Source organism: Muntiacus reevesi, chromosome 10 (genome assembly GCF_963930625.1).
Source record: "Muntiacus reevesi chromosome 10, mMunRee1.1, whole genome shotgun sequence".
Classification (NCBI taxonomy): domain Eukaryota; kingdom Metazoa; phylum Chordata; class Mammalia; order Artiodactyla; family Cervidae; genus Muntiacus; species Muntiacus reevesi.
Window position 1 is genome coordinate 55456924 of NC_089258.1, and position 21512 is coordinate 55478435.

The following is a 21512-nucleotide window of genomic DNA, read 5'->3' on the forward strand; positions in this document are numbered from 1 at the left end:
GATGGGCCATGATTTATCATATCCCAGTTCTTAAAAATCAAATGTCCAGGTCTATACATGCGGCACACCTCTTTTCAACAGTCATATGTGATTTTCTTTAGATCACTGAGCTCCCGATTAAGATCCTTCTCTAATGCATTATCTTTAAGTTGATATGCCTTTCCACAGTGAAAATTCTCCTGATTACTAAACATAAAGGTTAGGTTCAATGATAGTGGTTAGTGATACAGCCCTATCCAAAAAAATAGCTGTCCCACTTTTTCTGGGCCCTACTTTACTCCATTTTGTAGAGACATTACTTTGCTGACAAAGGTCCGTCCAGTCAAAGCTATGCTTTTTCCAGTAGTCACGTATGGATATTGGACTGTAGAGAAAGCTGAGCACTGAAAAATTGATGCTTTTGAACTGCGGTGTTGTAGAAGACTCTTGAGAGTCCCTTGGACTGCAAGGAGATCAAACCAGTTCATCCTAAAGGAAATTAACCCTGAATATTCATTGGAAGGACTGATGGTTGAAGCTGAAACTCCAATACTTTGGCCACCTGATGCAAAGAACTGACTCACTGGAAAAGACCCTGATGCTGGGAAAGATTCAAGGCAGGAGGAGAAGGGGATGACAGAGGATGAGATGGTTGGATGGCATCACTGACTCGTTGGACGTGAGTTTGAGCAAACTTCAGGAGTTGGTGATGGACAGGGGATCCTGACATGCTGTAGTCCGTGGGGTCACAAAGAGTCAAATGTAGCTGAGCAGCTGAACTGAACTGAACTGTTTTAAAATCTGAAAATTATGAAGATGGGCAATAGTCAGCAGTTGTTCACCAGAGAATGAATAGAAAGGAGTAGTCTTCTGCTTGCTGTTGCTTCTGTTTCTGCTCACAGTTATGGGATGAGTTGGCATCTTGATTATTGTTCTTTACTCACAGAAGATCTTTTTCCTAGGTGGGAGAGACCCTGAAATTTTAACTTTTTACACATTGAAATATGCCCACAAATCTTATCATAAAGTGTAAACATCATTGAAACATTAGGAAACACTGGTCAAAATATGTTGAAATTACTATGTTAACACCAGTGAAAACTGCAACAAATCAACCAAACTTCAAATAGCACCATTATGGACACAACCTCATTAACGTGACCATATGCTGTTAGGCAGAGTCTGAAAATTCACAGAATTATCATGGGAAATGCCATGTAGAGTAGCACCAAAAGAGTTTGCACATATTATTTATTTATTTATTTATTTATTTGCAATGCAGTTCTTTATTGAGCAAAATGAGTACAAAATAGGAACATGGATTTGGTTTACTTTTCTCATTAATCTTAAGAACATCATGTTAAGATGGGAATATTTCTTTCAAAGCAATCAAATCCCTGATTTAGCTGTTTCTGTATTCTACTGTATTATGTTGTTACCAATTATTGCATTCCTTTTATAATTATCCAGCTATTGCAGTAGACCAAGTAAAATATTAGGAGAGTGAGAGGTGATTGGATTAAGAGGAATGGTGATTGGATTAAGAATATTTCAATAAGATAAAAGTTTGCACATATAATTTAAACTTAAGGGAAACTCAAGAAAACAAAAATCTTATCAAAATACATTATGCTTGGGACTTCCCTAGTTGTCCAGTGGTTAAGACTTCACCTTTCAATCAGATGGTGTGTGTTCAATCCTTGATCGGGAACTAAGATTCCACATGCCTTGTGGACAAGAAAACCAAACCATAAAACAGAGGTAATATTATAACAGATTCAGTTAAAGCTTTAAAAATGGTTTACATCAAAAATTATTTTCAAAAATTTACATGTTAGCATAGTTTCTCAATTTTTGGCCCTTTAGGCCAAGTTTATCACAACCCAGTAATCCCCATGACTAATTTTTTTTTTATGACAGCTTAAAAGTATTGACTCTGTGCTCAATTGTGTCCAAGCCTTTGCAATCCCATGGTCTGTGGCCCACCGGGCTCTTCTGTCCGTGGGATTTCCCAGACAAGAATACAGGAGTGGATTGCCATTTCCTACTCCAGGGGATCTTCCCCACCCGGGATCGAACCAATGTCTCTTGTGTCTCCTGCATGGGCAGGTGGATTCTTTGCAACTAGCTCCACCTGGGAAGCCCATTATAACAGTTTATTAAGATATCATCCAAATACCATATAGTTCACCCACTTAAAGTATACATGTCAATGGCGAGTCGTATATTCATATAACTTTGCAGTCATCACCACAACCAATTTTAGAGTACTTCTATCACCCACACACAAAAAAAACAACCCTGTATCCCTAAACAGACACTTCCTATTGCCTTCCAAACCTTCAATAATCTTTTTTTTCCACGAAAGTCTGAACTTGTAAGGGGCTGCTTTATGGATTCATTTTCAATGACAAATAACTCAGCATTGTTTTTCTCATGAACTTCTGACATAGGCTGCTAACCAAAGAACTACTCACATTTTCAATATTCCTTTTCATTTAGGAAAAAATACTATGTAGTTATTTATTTCCTTTGAACAGCTGCTACCAACTGATTCCTAAAATAGATGTTGTCATACATCTGCTAAAAAGGCTGTTTAACAACATAAGCATTCCCTCAATCAAGCAAAACATAACCTGTCGGATCCAGGTTCATGGTGGTGATGATTCCTTAGCAGTTATCTGCCCTACTTCTGTGTCTATTTGCATTTTATGAATATCTTTACCTCTCTGTGTACCTTGAAACTGATTACGGTACTAGCTGTATATATGCAACTCAGGGTCAGGAGGAAAAAAGAGCCAGCCCTTTATGCTTTGTGAAAAAATCAACCACTTAAATATAGATGGCAAAATAAAATGTGTTGTGACATTCTTTTGTTTCTTATTGGACATGTCTTTGTCATAAAAGTACTGTTTTATTAGGTTCTTGAACACAGCCAATGAATTATATACCGTATTTCACAACAGCTTCTTCCCTTAGCTTTTAGTTGTATTACACTCAGTAAAATGCATTTTGTCTGAGATGGAATGGTGGCATTTTTAATACTAATGTGTTGTCACCACAATATAAGGAAAAAAATGTATTGCTCATATTTTAGTGGGTTGAAAATTGTAAACTGAAAATTTTAAATCAATAGATCAGTATTTTATTTCATTTATCTTCTACATGATCTAATGTATCATTTAGAAACCTAGAAAAGATCAAGAGATCACTTGAAATTCAGTTCTTTCTCTAGCCACCTCTGTATAATCATTTCAGTGACTTCTGAATTGAACCTATAGTGGGGGAAAATCAATATATTGTGCACTTAGAGTTTTTTGATGTTATGGATTTTTTGCTGCCATTTATTAGCAAAACATAAAAATGTTTAGTTTTAGCTTGATTCTAGTATTACTCTAGAGAAAAAAGAGATTACTACCAAAATCAAGTAATTATACAAATGTAGAAAGTATGCTCTTCCTCTCCTCACCAAAAATTACTTATTTACTCTTAGTTTGGTGGGCTTCCCTCGTGACCTAGATGGCAAAGAACTTGCCTACAAAGCAGGAGATGCAGGTTCGATCCCTGGGTCAGGAAGATCCCCTGGAGAAGCGAATGGCTATCTACTCCAGTATTCTTGCCTGGAGAATTCCGTGGACAGAAGAGCCTGACGGGTTACAGTCCATAGGATTGCAAAGAATCAGATACGACTGAGCGACTAACACTTTAACTTTTCAAAGTGAATAATATATGGGAAATAGTATAAGCAGGCTGTTTTTACCATTCAAATATAAGACTCTCCCTGACTTGAAAAATGTCCAAGGACAGCAGCAATAAAAAATACCTTTAAAGTCATCTAAACTCTAGTTTGTGCTATAGATAAATATTTTGCCTGTGAAATACAGGGCTGTCTTCTTTGTGTTAGGCTATCATTTTTGCAGAATGTAGCAACAACTCCCGACTAATGACAAGTGGAAAGCATAATACAATATTTACCATTTCAGTGCTACATTGCATAAATATTTAATCGGTGTTGCATATGTCATTTGCTTCAACATTAGTGTTACTGAGAGCAGTGTGTACTGAGAGAAATAGCTACATACAGAGGAGTGAAAGGAAAAGTAACTGGCATATATGAGGTTAAAAAAAAAAGAGCTTGATGGATTGCTAGGAATCTTAGGAATGAATTCAGCAGAAAACCTCTATGTTCCATTGAATCTATGTTCCAACAGAGATTTCATCCTTAAATAAAACAGATCAAAGAAAATGCACATGTGTAGTGACTCTTTTTAGTTTATTGTTCCTGTGTCATCTTAGAATGTCTTCAGACTACTCACATCTTGTCCTTCCTTAACAATAAGATACCCCCATTTCTTTAGTGGCCTAATAAAATAACATCAGAAAAGGAAGTAACCGTTCATTCATCCATCCATCTATCATTCTTTGGACATTTATTTATTGAGACATTATCACAGATAGTGCAGTGAGCAATCTTACACAGTCCTTGCCCTCTTAGAGATTATGTCTCAGACAGTGAACACTGAGCGCCTAATTTTCATCAGGAAGTCTATTTTAAAAGGAGAAATAAAATGTGGAAGGCTAGAGCAGTGCATAAAATGCAGTATTTACTGAATTTGAGCATTAGAGAAAGGTTTTCCTGCTAAAACCAGAATAATAAATAGTAGTATGTGTTTTGACAAATGCTGACATAAGAACAAATTTTAAGCATTACCACATAAACCTAAATGTGGCCCCCAAAATCAGTTCTCAGGAATATTAAAACCAATGCATTGTGATATAATAAAAATAAATTTGGAAGTATCTGAGGGGGGGAAGTTATGATATTTTTTATTTGTTGAGTTTGTTTAGCTAGAACCCTCTTTGTAGTTAATATCTAGAAGTGGAAAGAAATCTTTCTTTGGAGATTTGGGGTAACTAGATTTAAAATTTCCACAAGAATTTATAGCCTGTTTCTGTTTGTTCCTTTCCTTTAATTTTAGATAACACACTTTTATGCTTTAAGAATTTTCTTTGTAGAGTATACTCAGAAAATAGTTTTAAAAGCTGTTAAATCATATTTCCACATTCGTTTCCAAGCATTCAGGAGTTCTATATTAACCTATTTTGAAGATATTTCTAAAACATGTGTTTCCTGTACTTCAAAAGTTGCTTGGAGATAGAGATCATTGTTCTGCATTTGAGAACCAAATAGGTCTACCTGTCCAATTTCCATTATTGAGTTGGGTCTAGAAGGGGAAAGAACATTACCTTGAGACGCTTCCATGGTGCATTTTAAGCACATATACAGTGAATCAAAGAACAATTATATTTTTTTAGCTAGAGCCACTTTTGTGTAGTACTAACTTGTTTTGGGAGAAAATACTCAGTATTTCTGAAGATAAGAACTTCCGATCTCTTTCTTGAACTGTTGCGTTTCATCACTGGTGACTTATCCAGGCTTCCAGAGAGGCTCGTCCGGGGACTGCCGTGGCTGTCTAATGACTAGGACTTCACCTTCCAGAGGCAATGCCGGGGGCATAGGTTTGATCCCTGGTTGGGGAGGTAGGATCCCACACACCTCGCAGCCAAAAAGCAAAACAAATTCCCCTCCCCCACACCTATGAAACAGAAGCAATATAGAACCATATGCGATAAAGACTTTAAAATGGCCTACATCAAAAAAAAAAAAGGATCATCCTTGTGGCTTTTCCCATCGGCCAGCCTGACTTGGTGTTGGTGGAACCCACTGGAATTGTCTTTTCTCGCTAATGTTATAGCCACAGCCTGACCCTTTCAGCCTCCTCCACTAGTGAACTCTTTCTCCTCTTATCGCTTCTGCCCCTAAAAGAGAGGAAGCCTTCTGCATTGTCATCCTACATTTTCTGTGGTTTTCCATGGCTATAGAAGGACACTCAAGGCTCCTAACATGTTACTGTATGTGAAGCTAGGATATGAGGCCCTTTGCTCTGAGAAAATAAAAATGATACAGTACTTCTGCATCTTGGACATGTTTACTTGTTTTTCCCAGGCATTTCCGTTTAATTATTTCCAAGATCACAGTCAGTTTAATCCCAATAAATTTACTAAGTATTGAGTAACCTTCCTAAACACTGAATTCACAGAAAGGCATAACTTTTACAACAGTGATCTTATGTGGGAAAATATGGTGTCAAACTTGAATATCATGTTACAATGTATTTTTAGAATGCTATTTATAAGCACAGAGCCTCAAAGCAGTAAGATTTGAATTTGTAATCCCACCTCTGTCACTTATCAGCTATGTCATCTTGAGCAGGGTAGTTAACCTTCATAAACCTGGGTTTCCTTGTCATTGTAAACAGGATAAGTAATAGTAGAGATCTTGGGAATATTTCACAAAATAATTATTAAAAGACCTACTGTGTTGCACAGGGAACTATTTTCAATATCTTATAATAACCTATAGAAAAATAGGTTATTTTTTATAATAGAATCTAAACAAGAATAGATATGCATATATGTTTAACTGAATCCCTTTCCTTTACAATTGAAACTAATGCAACACTGTAAATTAATTATATTTCAATTTTAGTGATAAAAAGAAAAATAATCACTGTGCCTATAAAATGTAAGTGCCCAATTAATTTTAGCTGCTATTATTTCACAGCCTAGTGAATCAAATATCAGTATCCACAATTTTTTAGAAAGAAAAATCTTAGGCGCAGAGAATCAGTGACTTGTCCAGCATTAAAGCCAGTCAATGTTTAAGTGGCAACCCTCTCCAGTATTCTTTCATGGGAAATCCCATGAAGAGATGACCCAGGCAGGCTATAACCTGCTTTGAGACCGTGAGGTCTCAAAGAATCAGACATGACTTAGGGAATGAACGTGATAAGCACATTATCTAGGTTTTCTTATTTTGAGTCCAGAACTTTACTCCACTATATCAGAGGGCATTGTTTCTTATAAGACTTAAGAATTTACTTAAAAATTGCAATTTGTTATTAAAAAAAAGTGTTTAAAATTTTGCCAGTAAGTTTTTCACAAAGAAAAACTATATTAAATATGTAAATGTAAAAATATTTATATATAAAATAACAATAGCATAGAAGGTTCACAATTACATGATAAAGGTGAAGAGCATATTAAAGAAAATGTCCAGGGGTCCCTGCTGAGAGGACTGAAAATGCTGTAGGTCTTTACCGTGGGATCTTTTAATTTTGTTCTGGATGCTTCATCTGTTCCTTAACCCCACTTGTAGTTTTTACAAGCTAGCTTCATGATGTAGCTCCTGAGACACTGAGTTACGTAGAATTTATACATAAAATCTAACCATATTGTTTCAGTCATTTCAAGTCATCACAGATTTTACCATTATTTATTTTAAGACTGAAGCTGTTTTTAGATGCATTTTACTTCTTCAAAGATATTCCTTATGATCTCAGACGAGAATCACATAGAGAGAAGCACTGCATGTTGAAAGTGGGAAAGTGGGTCATTTATTTTTAGGAAAGGCGCCTGAGACCCCCAAACACAGAAGCAGGTGGACGGCGAGAGCCATCTCCAGGGTGTCAGAGACGACTTCCTCGGTATTTTGCTTTGAAAAAAATTTCCACAACAGCTTCATAAATATCATTAATTATAGTTAAGTTCATAACTGAGGAAAGCTGCTCTCCACGTGAGCCCAGATGAATGGGGAACAGCTGGAATACTGGCTTCCCAAGCTGTTTTTCAGCCCTGCCTGATGAGATGACGTGAGCGGTCAAGGCAGGCTGATGGGACGTGTGGAATTTATGGTTCCCTACGAGGTGTCAGAAGTGGTGACGTGGTCTCCACATCATTCAGCTTTCATAGGCAACAGAACTTGATAAGGGAGACACTGACTAAATCTTTGTTGACAAATGAATCCTGAACAAGCAAACTACTTGAGCTGGTTGTGCCTGTGTTCCTGAAGGGTCTTTGATATTGTTATTAATAAAATTTATCACTTGACAACCACACACACACATACACACATTCACACACTCACAAATCATGTTCTTTCTCTCAAATGTAGCTTCTCAGGGAAAAAGTGGACTGATTATTTCATAATTATTATTATGAAAGGGACATTTTGAAGAGGCTATTTTTCCGGATTTTACCGTTTTTAATTTTTTCACATTAATTATTCTTTATTGATTCATTGGAGCAGAAATGTAGATCTTTCTAAAAGCAAATGAAGTGTTGGAGAAGCAAACCACCTAAAGGAAGACAAAAAATATTTTTATGTGTACCTACAACAATTGTAGTGTAAGAGATGTTTTTTCCAATGTATGCAATAAGTATGTCCTACATCACAGTATTCCTAAGTTGAAATTTTGAAATGAACAATAGAAACCTAAATTTTTAAACTGGAAAGGTCTTAAAAATATTCTCACTTAAGGATTTCAAACTGACACCACCAGATAAATAGTTTGGCCTATACAGAGGGTTGTGTTTTTTTGTTTGTTTGTTTGTTTTTACTTTTTATTTTAAATTGGGATATAGCTGATTAACAATATTGTTATAGTTTCTTGTGAATGGTGATGGGGCCTCAGCCATACATGTACTGTTGGATTTTGCCACATTTTAATCTACCAGCCTGCTGCTGCAACTGCTAAGTCGCTTCAGTCGTGTCTGACTCTGTGCGACCCCATAGATGGCAGCCCACCAGGTTCTGCCATCCCTGGGATTCTCCAGGCAAGAACACCAGAGTGAGTTGCCATTTCCTTCTCCAAGCCTTCCTCTAAGAATCTCCATATCCCTGATAGTTAGATCTTTTAATAATGATGATTAAAGTGTCTTAAAATTTCAAAGAATTACCATTTTCAGGTCTATTGCACTCTTCTTCCAAAAAGTTAAAACAAGCCAAGGAAATATTATGTGCTTAAGTAGGTCACTAACATCTATACACATTTATTTGCATAAAAGTAGGATATAGGTCTTAAATAGCGTTTTGAGGAGAAAGGAATCCAGATTCCTTTTAATATTATTATTTCTAAAATTGAGTCAGTACAACAAGCCTTTGAATAATGAGTAAATCCATGGGATTTCAATGGTGAAGCTGCTAATAACTGTCACCAATGAATCCTCTGAAACAAACATTTCACGATAACAGCAAACTCAGTATTTTGGCAAGCAAGGCATAGTCTATAAATCATGTAAATGATTTCATTCTGTATTTTGAATGTTCTTGGAATGGGTCCTCATACCATATTCTTTAACGCTGACAACTGTTACTTCAAAGATTCTCTGGCTTATCGATAATGACTGGCCCCTCTGGGCAGTCAGTCATGAGGGTGAACACTTTTGGTCTTTCTATTTGGTTGGAGAAGGAATGCTTCCTTTCATTTTTAGAACAGAACCTGGAAACAAGAGAAAACCTAATGAAACAATCTGTTGTAGAAATCCCAACTTAATTCTCTTGGTTACAGAAACAACAGCTTGATTTTCATGAGCCTCTGTCAGCGTCAGCCCTGGCTGTCAGTGGGCAGCTGGAATTGCTATTTTACTAAGCGGCATCCTTCAACGTGGTATACTAAATCTCCATAGGGGAGAAAGAAAAAAGGCTATGAAATTTAAAAGTATAATTTTTAATATGATTATTTCTAAAAGAACAGGTGTCTAATATTCTGGCAGAAACAAACCTACAGAGCTGAATCATAGCCGTGGTTTTACACGCCCATTAATGACACAGGCCAAGAAAGGATCGAAAAGAAAAATACACAGTATAGGAATATAAAATATCAGCAGTCGTTCCTTACTTCCCTCCCCTTCTCCCCTTCAAAAGTGTTTGTTCATAAAGCTTGTGATTTCTAGTAGATTATACATTATATCAGAGAACCTTGCTGCATTAAGTGTTAATTCCTTTGAATATCAAAATATCTTATAGTTGGGATAATATCTTTTCAATGGCAATTTGAGCACATACTAATATTTAAGCTTTCAAAAGAAATATTGATTTTCAAATAACCATGTTTGGGTCAGCAAGGTATAAACTTTTGAAATAACATTAGCCTTAAAAGTTAATAACAAATAATAATGGATTTGAATGCCAAAATATTGCCTAACACATTCCGTCAACATGTATATGAACACAGCAGGAAATCCAAAACAAAAGCTAATTTATGGAAAACTATGTATTCCTAATGACAGTTTAGACCAGTAGGGGTCCAAGTTACAAACTGCAATCTTTACATGAGATGCTTTCATTTTGCACTGAAAACTTGGTTGCATTCTGGAAACATGAATCAAATCAAATCATTGCCCTATATTTAAGAGTATTCTTCTCATTTTCTCTGTAAAATCTAATCATTGCACATGTGCATCATGTATATTTATGTATTCATGAAATTTAAACACAAAATGAAGAAATTTTGCTTTCAAAATGCAAGATACCCAAGGAATAGTATGCATAAAATGATAGTTTGAGCCCATGAAATTTTACTTTATTTTAAAATGAAGACAAAGGAACCACAGCACTGGTATTCTAATATGTTGATATTTTATTAATGCCAGATGTTTTTTTTTTCCCTTATGTGCAGTGATTTAGCCTAAATATTTATATTTTAAAGCATTATATTGACATGCCATAGACTATAAATCTGGAAGAAACCTTAAAGATCAGTGAGTGCAAGCTTCAGATTTTTACATAAATAAGATATCTAAGCCTCAGAGAGGCCCAGGGACTTGCCAAGCTTCCAGAACTCGATAGAGCCAGAATTGAGACTTGGACCCAGGTCTCTTTAAATGTCAAATAAGGGCTCCACAGGATGCCACACGGCCTGTGCCGAAAACTGCAGTCATGCCTCTTAAATGATCAGATTCTGATTTGCTTTTCCTGCAGCTTCTGATAACATGTTCTTAATGATTCTTTCTCAGAAAGATTATTTTGGGGAAAAACATACCATGGTGGATGTGAAGTGAATTTCAAGACAGGAAAGCTTTCAACCTTAGCTTGCTGAGATGAACTTGGAAGGTTTTGGAGGCTAAAAATCCAACTGGATTGCAAACACTTTCAGGATATCGTTTAGCTTAGTTTTTTGTTTTTGTTTGTTTTACCAGAATCTGGTTCTCATATTATCTCTTACTTTTTTTGTCTTTGTTTGTTTTTACCAGAATCTGGTTCTCATATTATCTCTTACTTTTTTTGTCTTTGTGAGAACGCGTGCTTGATCTTGTAATATTAACTAGCATTTAGCCAATAATGCCAGGCATGCTAAGAACTAGATTTTAAGTTGCCAAAGCCTCAGAGTGTACTCTTCAGGGTTCTGGTGGCATAAGCTGGGTTCGGGTTTCTGATGGCAAGGGTGCTTGCGTCGCAACATCCCCTGTAATTTACTCTAAGGTTCTGGCAGATTGCTGGACCATGTCACCAGCTGTCGCCACCCCTCCTTCCCGTCCCTGTCTGGCAGTATCTGAGAACACAGGCGCGCCAGTAGAAATAATAGTAGCTGTGATACCAACTTCAGTGGCATGATCCCCAGAGACAAGATCAAAATTTGGCACCATTTCTCTCAACATGGAACTAAAAATGGCACTGAATTTGCTCCTTGGTGGCATATAATTTTCCTTAATGACACATTTTGGTTTCAAGTCTTCTACATGCTGGCTTTTAAATATCAAACCAACATATATTGGTTAAAAACAATGGCATGCCTGATTTTTTATGGGAGAGGAGGTGAAATAAATATATTACCACACATTCCTTTCATCTCCATCAGCCTTGAAAAATAAAGGGAACGGATGCTATAATTTCTCTCCCTTCAGTGGTGTTTCAGAGCCTGAAAATTTCTTCATAAAATTTCACTGGTAGATTTTCACCGGCATGTTGTCTCAAAATTATCTCAATTAATGAGATCTTTTTCTTGGCATTTCGACAAAGAAAAAAACCAAGAAATTATAGAATATTTTTTGAGTGGCACAAGAAATATTTTAATTTTAAGCATCTTGAATTCAGTTACAATCTAAGAATACCAGGCAAAACCCTTCAGATGTAGTGTAGAGCAGACTATTGGGCTATAAGTAACATAGGTTGCAAAGGTGATTGACAGTTTAGCACTGAGTTATTTCTAAAGTTGATATCTTTGTAATTCTTTTATCATTGACTAGGGTGGTAGTATAAAAAGTATGCTCATGAATTTTGTAGATGGCAAGTGTCAGATACTACAACTAATTTAAAAGAGTTCTGACTGGGGATCATCTTGAAAATCTGTATTCTCCCGCTGTGCAAAAACAGGAATTATACTAGGTCCTTTCTAACACATTATTAACTGAGGCATTTTTGCAGAAACTAACGTCTATGGTGTTTATGCATCTCAAATCAATAATGTGCTAAGGCTGCTTCTGACTGTTACCAGTCTCAGATTCTCTGTTATCACTCTTATTTCTTAGGAACCAAGCTATGGAGAGCCTGCCCTCTAAGATCAACTCTAAGGAAAATATTGAAAAAGCTCAATTACATATTAAACTTTTTTCCTGTAACTATCCTCTCCCATTTTACCATAGCTAGCATCCTATGCATTATTCCCTTACCCAACCCCAAACTCATCATTTTCCATCAGAGTACCTATTTTTAACCCCCTATCTGCAAAAATCCATTTGTGCTTCTCCTATGACCCCTGCTACTTCCCACACAAGAAACAGTTACAAATTTATTCAAATACAAGGTGGGCTGTTCAAGATAATATAAATTGCTATGGCAGTATAGAGTGGAAACTAATTTTAGGAAGACTTCATGACAAAATGTTATGTGGACTAGATGTTAAGGTGTTTGTGAGATTTCATCAGGCAGAGTTTGGGGAAGGCACCCCAGACACCAGGAATTATAAGGAACAATGTCATGGAAGCAGGGAAGTTAAGGACACTATCTAAATGGTAGACAGGCAAATCTGGCCAGCTCATGGAGTCTGTGATGTATTCACCTTGTTGTGCAACAGAGCTCTAGAACTTTCTCATCGTGTAAAATAGAAACTCTCTATTCACTAAACAACTCCCCATATCCCCCCATTCCAGCCCTTAGCACCATTCACCTGTCTGCTCCTTTGAGCCTGACTATTTTAGATGCCCATGTAAGTGAAATCAAGCAGTATTTGTCTTGTGTATTTATATAATGGGCTTCCCTGTAGCTCTGTGGTATATAAATAACCTACCTGCCAATGCAGGAGACACAGGTTTAATCCCTGGATTGGCATCCCTCTCCCGTATTCTTGCCTGGGAAATCCCATGGACAGAGGAGCCTGGCAAGCTACAGTCCATAGGGTCATAGTCAGATGTGACTTAGCAACTAAACAACAACATACGTATATGATATTTTCTTTATCCATTCATCACTGGACATGTGGGTTTCTTCTGTCTCTTGACCGTTGTCTCACTCTTCCCTTTTCCTCTTACCTGGTGGAGTCGCTTACCATCCTTCTACACTGGGTCTTTGCTCTGTGTATGCATTTATTCTATTTATCTCAGCGGGGCCGGGGGGTCGGGGTGCTGTTGCTGTAACAGGCTGTCCTCATTGTCTCGCCCACAACCTTAAGGGCAGGAATGCCTGGGAGCTTTGCAGAGAAAAGCACCTGCCGGAAAGGTTCAGGGAAGGTAAAAACACATTCTTTATCTATGCTCTGTGTCAGATGGACTACTTTAAATAAAGTATTTAAGTTTAGTATGTAGTTAGAAAAGTATACAGAACCTGAGTGAGCAACCCAGTGGAACCACTTCCCAGGCAGAAAAATAGAATATTCCCCGCTCTCCAGAAGCCCCCACGGGCTCTGCTGGTCACCGCCTCCCCGCTTCTCCCTGCAGAGAGTCACTCCGGGGACTTTCACCTGCTTTGAATGTTATGCACGTGGACTTACACAGTATTCACGTCATTTGTGAGTGGGTTCCCTTGCTCAGTATTCTATTTGTGAAGTTTTTCCATACTGTGGCATCTGGAGGTGGTTCACTCATTCACATTGCTGTATGGAATTCCGTGGTATGATGATCCTATAATTTGTTTATCCATCCCACTGCCAGCAGACATCTGAGTTCTTTCAAGTTTGGGGCTATAACAAATATTTCTGTGAACATTCTTGTTCATGCCTTTTAGTGCTATGTGGATACATGTTTCTGTTGGATATGCAGACAGAATTTTGTGCATCTGTGGGGACTTACCCACTGTATCTAAGATTTTTTAATATGGAGAAAATATATTCTAATTCCCAACAAGCAACCTTTAAATGATCTTGCAAAAATACAGCTATTTATAGTTGGTAAACATCTTGTATTTACAAAACAATTTTAAGAAATGGACAACTTCTGAGTATGGCTGCGACTGTCAAAAGAGACATGAATTAACAATTTGTGTTCGACTTTTTATAATTCCTTTGAGGTGAGTGCTCAGTTTTGATTCAGATAAGTAGGAAAACAGCACAGTGCAGAAAAAGGAATCCTGAAATAGCATCAGGAGATCTGTTATATACTTTGAAAATGTTGGTGTTTGTTGTTGAGTAAAGCTCTTGACAGTTAATATGTGTAACTTAAGATCTCTGTGCAAATACAGAGACTGATCCCAAAGTTAATGAGAGACAGACACACACAGAGATACGTATCATGAGTCTTCTTCATGCACTAACTGGGTAAATCACTGACCCCCCTGTCTGCCTGTGTTACATCCTCCTACATCAGGGGTAACGATCCTGTCACACAGTACATTTATTAGGAGATAATAGCTATCAAGGTATTTTAAAATGCAAAGAAAACACACTGAACTGATGATATCTACATGAGTATTTCTATAACTTTAAAATACACATCTCTACTGTTTACTTATGTAGTTTTTAAATTGTTTTTAAGACTCTTGGAGTTAATCAGAACAGCCTGTTATTAATTTAATCACCGTCATAACATTACCGTAAAGCTTTCCTTTTGCAACAATATCCTTCGATGGAAAAGTATTCGTGTGGCAGGACGGTGCCTGGAGTGCACAAGTGTTACCGGTTATGGGTTTTTCCCTTCCTTCCCCTCCGAATTCTGTCTTTGCCTTCAGTCTCCTAGATGTGGTGCAGAATCGTGCCTCTAGCCCACGACCCTCACAGAGGTTAGTCAACTCCCTTCTGTGTGGATTTTCACACTCCGCCGCCCTGGGATAGGTTATAGGTGATGTGTGTCTGGGTGGTCAGGAGGTCTGGGTCTGAGGTCACAGTCCACAACTTACTCCTTTGGAACCTTACACTCAGAAAGTCTCAGTTTTCACAGATTTACAATTAAAAAAAAAATAGTAACTACCTAATGGAGTCCTTGGGAAGGTTAAATGAGATGATAGGCTAAAGCACGAGCAAAACCCTTGACACATAGCTAAGTGTTCAGTGAATGTTTTATTTTTAAAAAATACTGCATCCCCATGTTCCCACACCAACACAGAGGACCCTGTCTGCGGCTGAGAAATGCCTGGTCTTGCTGCCAGTCGGTACCAGCTCGCCTAAGCCGTCCTCGTTAGCTAAGCGGTCCACCCGGGGGTCAGGGCCCGGCGGAGCCAGAGCTGCCAGTCTCTTCTCTGACACTCTTCCCATGCCCTCCTGTGCAAACAGGACCCATCACAGCATCATGAAGAGTGGCAGCAACTTCTCATGGAATCAACTCTGCTTTCCAGCCTGGGCATTAAAGAATTAGGATCATCCTTCTTTCTTTATAGGTGTATTTTATTTCTCTAATTCTCCCTTTATCTGTCTGCCAAGATAGCTCATTACACCAGTGCTGAGTAATTTCAGTAGCATTCTGACTTTGAGTTTGTTGCCTCCTTTTTCTCTCTCTCTTTGTTATCTCTCTCTGTCCCTCTCTCTGTGTGTCTCTGTCTCTCATTAACTTTGCAATCAATTTCTACATTTGCATGAAATTCTTAAGTTACACATCAGTGTCGAGAGCTTCACTCAATACCAAACACCAGCACTTGCAAAGTACGTAACATCCTGAGACCAAACAAGTGTTTGGTGTCTGTTTTCAAAGCAGGGTTTAACAAGATACAATACCATTTGGTATGTTTCTCATTATATGACATCTTAAGTAGAACCAAAATCCCATTTTACTGAGATTTTCTATAATAAAAAATATATGTAATAAAGCTGTGGCCCATCTGGCAAACAGTAAAATAGCTCTCCAAACACAAACATAGCATTGCTTTTTAACATTTGATATCTGTGCATGACCCAGGGACTGTTCCTCCTCTTCAGAGTCTGTTAAAACCAGTAATATAAGCAAATCTACCATTCAAGAAGGCTTTTTATGTTATATAAAAGCTCACAATGATGATACATTATTTTGTGTAGAAACTATGGCTCTTTTGGAATATTATTGCTAAGCCAGGGTATGTCTGTCAGAACTTTTACTGTATGCAAAACTACAGCATTTTATTCACACATTGCTGAACTATCTAAAACCTTGGAAAATGTCTGAAGTGATATATGTTTAGAAAGCTTCTGATATTTTGCCACTCAAAAACTACATGCTTTAATGCAAAATAACATGAAATTATACTTCTTTATGAGTTGACAGTTTGTATATTGGAGAATTGTAAACCTGTATCTTAATCCTTGGAAAAAAACTAGTGTTTAAAGGAAATTGCTGAAAAACTATCATTTAAACAGGGAGTATGAGTCTATATGTTTGTTACAAATTTTCCTGGGTGGATATGACTATGTTCCTGTCTATGTTGGTGTGTTTCTTTACTAAAGGATGATTTTTTATATAAGGAACTATTAACAAAAGAATGTGAGACTGTTAATAGAATGTCCCCAAACTGTTGAATCTTCTTGAAAAATTGATCAATTATATACCATGGTAATGGACTTTGACTCAGCTATTATACTTTTCCTATAGCATTATGCTAAGGTCAGTCATTAATTCATCATTAATAATGTAACACTCCATTCTTAGCCATTTATATTTTTATTTGGTATTTATTAACTTTGCCTTAAATTGCTATACTTTAGCAATTTAGTTGCTAAAGTTGTCCACGTAAGTGTTGTCTGAAATTTTAAAACCTCAGAAAATGGAGTTTATTTCTTTGACAGATGCTTACTGAGATCTGGTTGGTAGCAGACACTGTATGAGGCAAATGAGATACATGAATGGTCTAAGACAGTCTTGGGAGATACTTCACGCAGTCAGGGAGGTCTCCCCAAGAAGCTGACGCCGACTATCAGAGGGAAGAATAGGTAGTTTGCAGTGGGTAGAGAGCGCTGCAGATGTGAGGGCTTGAGGTGGGTGTTTATCGAGAGACTGGGCAGGTGACTACAAATGGTTCAAGAACCTGGAGTACAGAATAAGTAGATGAAAGACCTACATACTACGGGCTGCGCCAGTGGGTACCAGCTATCCTTCATACATATGGTCTAGAAAATTCCTGGAGAAGGGAATAGCAACCCGCTCCAGTATTCTTACCTGGAGAATCCCCTGGACAGAGGAGCCTGGAGGGCTGCAGTCCATGGGGTCGTAAAAGAATCAGACACAACTTAGCGACTAAACAATAACAACAAATTCTAGACTGAGATTGAACCCACGTCTAACTAACTGCTCTTTACACTCTGTAACAGCTTAGTTTTGTTAATATATATTTGATATTTAATAAGGGCTTTTTAGCAGTAGCCATTATCACACCGTCTCTAACAGTACTTTCTAAACTCTTACATCTCTCTTTGGTAAATTCCAATGTGTATAATGAATATATACTGTCAAATAATGTTGAAAAATTCTCCTTCGTGGCATAGTAATATGACAATCACCAGATTTCCCCATGGATATTTAGCCTTCCTTAGGGATTAATTCCTAAACTCTATTTTATGGAGCACAAATGAACGTTCAGTGTTAATGGTTAATGTGACAGTGAGCATTATTCTAAATATTTTTAAAGAATAAAGTAAAAATATGTAAAATAATAAATTATATTACCTTTCTCTTTGTAATTACTTGGTCTTCTAGTTAGCTATTTGCTAAGGTATTTACATAAAGAAAATTAGTAAACATATAAAATTTATGTATGAATTTATACATAAATTTATAAGATTATCAATCCTACATCAAAAACTTTATGTGAAGTTACCTGACACTTTGGAAAAGACCCTGAGGCTGGGAAAGATTGGAGGCAGGAAGAGAAGGGGACGATAGAGGGATAAAATGGTTGGATGGCATCACCAACTCAATGGACATGAGTTTGGGTAAACTCCGGGAGTTGGTGATGGACAGGGAGGCCTGGTGAGCTGCAGTCCATGGAGTTGCAAAGAGTCGGACAAGATTGAGTGACTGAACTGAATTGAACTGAATCTGACACATATGCATGTTGCTTGATCTGTGCTAGTGCTGAATTGTAAGTCAGAGTTTTGAAGATTATTCATCTTAAATTAAGAATATTCAAATATTACTGTATGTTGTGCATCTGAATCCATGCTGACCATTTCATGCACCATATTGATCTGTGAGACCACTTGTTACCTTAGTCCAAGTGAAGAGCGCCATGTCTCTTCGATTCAGTTCAGTCGCTCAGTCATGTCCAACTCTTTATGATTGCAGCACACCAGGCCTCCCTGTCCATCGCCAACTCTTAAGAACCTATAAATGTTACAACCAAGTATTGTACATATCCAAGGAGCCTGTGGTCCTGTCTGCCACTCACTTAAATGATGGTGAATGGTAGAATTGGAACACAGCAGAGCAAAGAGTGATTCATTCTGAGTTTCTCAGTACTAATTAGCCGAGTAATAGCAAATCTTTGTTATGTTGCCTTGCACTGCTGCCTAAATTGCCTTTGTGTGAGGAACTGTTTTCTAATTTTTATTAGGCGATTCATCCTTGGCATTTCAGAACAGGGAAATTTTCACTTTACATGTGACACTTGTTACTCAGAGTATGGACAGTCTTAACTTTACCTGTGACTCTTGCTATTCAGAACATGGAGATTCTAACTTTACACGTGGCTCTTGTTATGAACAGATGTACCATTTGCTGTTGTAGCTGGGAGCAGCAGACCTTTAAACAGCGTGTGTTTTTTGCCCCCAGCAATGCATCTCTTTGGCCTCAACTGGCAGTTACAGCAGACCGAAAATGACACATTTGAGAATGGAAAAGTGAATTCTGATACCATGCCAACCAACACCGTGTCATTACCTTCTGGCGACAATGGTAAGAGAAAGAATCACGTGTCCTGTGTTCTTCTTCTTTTCTATAAATTTATTTTTACCCATGTTAGAGCCAGTTCCGTATGGGAGAAGGAAGAGGTTTTAGAATTACAAATATTATCTTTGAATGAGTGCCTTTCATTCAGTTACTTGAAGCATTGAACATTCACATTTTTATTATAGGACTTATACAGTGTTCTACCTTCTGAGTCAATGGCTAGGCTTTTCTGCCCTTCTTTCACAAGTGTGAACTTTGTTTTATTTTTAGTCTGTAAATAGATTCTAATTCAGTGTATCATCTCTTATATCACCTTGGGTTTATTGAGCTTTCTTCATTCAGCTAGTGTATGAAGTTGGAATACTATCTTCATTTTGTTTTAGAAGCCTTTACATACAAAACACATTAAAGGATTATCGTTTATTGACCTTTCCTCAGCTTGCCCTTTCTCTAAACTTTCAAAAGTTTACACTTTAAGCTAACAGACTTTCAAATCAATTGGTTCCGAGTTTAAAAATTGGTATTTAAGAGGTTAGAGAATGCTGTATTTCTTTTTTTTTTTCAATATAAACACCCAGAAAAATATGTACATGTGTAAGTATATTTATATGATGTACCTATTATTATTATCTGTGTGTACATGCTTGTATTTATGTTTGGCATTTGGCATTCTGTGACTTTTTGCAAAATGTCATAGTACTTTATATCTCAAAGCAACCGGATAAAGACACCTTTTTCCGTCACATGAGAAACAGGCTCTTTGCCTTTCAGCATTTCCCTGGCTCACCTTCCTCTGTTTCTAATCTAGAATATTTTTCTTCTGCTTTGGCATCAGTTATTTTCATCCTCACGTGGCTGATTTCTTTGCAAGACTGAAAAGAAGCTATTGCATATCTATGTAGTATATTTATTTGTATTTTATATATGCTGCTACTTTACATGTACCCACTGGCTGTGACTAATGCTTTTACTGTGTTTTTTTGTTCTTTGCTTTTCCATCGTCTGTTTTAATAATACTTCATGACACCCCTCTTCTTTCTTAGGAAGGATGATGGATTTTAGAAGATGTTAGATTTTCACAGTAATAATAAACACCACCACTCCTGCCCCTGTGTAGAGTGTTTGATATCAAGTGCTATATATTCACCCTTCTTCTTTCTTTGGGAGGCTGAGGGATTTTAGAAGATGTTTCTAAACATTAGATTTTCACAGTATTAATAATAATACCACCACTGCTGCCCCTGTGTAGAGTGTTTGATACCAAGTGCTATATATTTCAAATAAACTATAATCTAATGGTTGATGACAGTGACAGTGGAAATTAGCACACAGTGGATTAAAGAGGAGTGAAGAAAAGCTGGCCTAATTAAAACTGTTGGTGGGAAATTTCAATTAAGTGAAATATAATTACTTTAAACAACTGTTTAATCTTTTATGCACTGATAACACACATATGAACAGATCCAGTAACTATACAGAAATTAAAAGTACTTATTTTGGGTTTATGTAGATTGAAATTTAGACTGTCTCTTAAAGTGGATGGTTCCTATGAATGATCAAATGGCACTTGCCAACCACACATGTAGGTTACTTTTTTACAGACAGAAGAGAAAAATGCTTATTGTACACATTTTTTTAAATTTGTTTATACATCCTAACGTTTTATGGGGCTCTCCCCAATGGCTTGGCAGTAAAAGAATCTGCCTGCCAATGCAGGGGATGCAAATTTGATCCTTGAATCAGGAAGATCTCCTGGAGAAGGAAATGGCAACCCTCTCCAGTATTCTTGCCTGGAGAATTCCATGGACAGAGGAGCCTGATGGGCTACATACAGTCCATGGGGTCGCAAAGAGTCAGACATGACCAAGTGTCTGAGGACAGCAAATTAATATAAGACAAAATGAAGGCCATCAGTTTTGGTTAGTGTAACTCTACCAAATAACTTCTCCAAGTTAACAACAACAACAAAAAAAATCTTTTATAGAAACTTCCAGTTTTATAATAAATAAGTCATGGGATATAATACACAACATGGTGGCTTTAGTCAGTCACCATGAGGATGAGGTGGGGGCCCCCACTCTCTCCCTCCTGCAGTCCCATAGCTGGGGCTCCCTTCTCAGGGTCTCCTTAGCCCAGCCCGCCTTCCCCCATCCCACACGGCGCTGTTGGGTAGGAGCCCTGCCAGGAACTGACCAGCTCAGCGATGGAGCCGTAGTGTGTATGTTCACACAAGCAGGGACAGAGGGGCACATGGAAGGTGTGCCCAGGCATCACCCCCTCACCTCTGGGGAAAGTGAGACAGGGCGGGGACAGTCTCTGGGCTCAGTCCCCAGAGGGGTGGTTACCTCCCCTTCCTTCACTGGTCTCATATGTTTGAAAGTTGTGAAAAAGTAGATCTTAAAAGTTCTCATCACGTA

General features: G+C 37.5%; 1 protein-coding gene across 3 annotated transcripts in view; it reads left to right on the forward strand.

Annotated features, from left to right (window-relative positions):
- The window catches only part of TENM3 (teneurin transmembrane protein 3), a 442567-nt gene that overhangs the window by 285404 nt on the left and 135651 nt on the right, over nucleotides 1–21512 (forward strand). For all 3 annotated transcript variants that reach the window (XM_065946684.1, XM_065946685.1, XM_065946686.1), the window contains exon 5: nucleotides 18979–19101. In XM_065946684.1, coding sequence (XP_065802756.1) covers nucleotides 18979–19101 — 123 coding nt within the window. The remainder of the gene's footprint in view (nucleotides 1–18978; nucleotides 19102–21512) is intronic.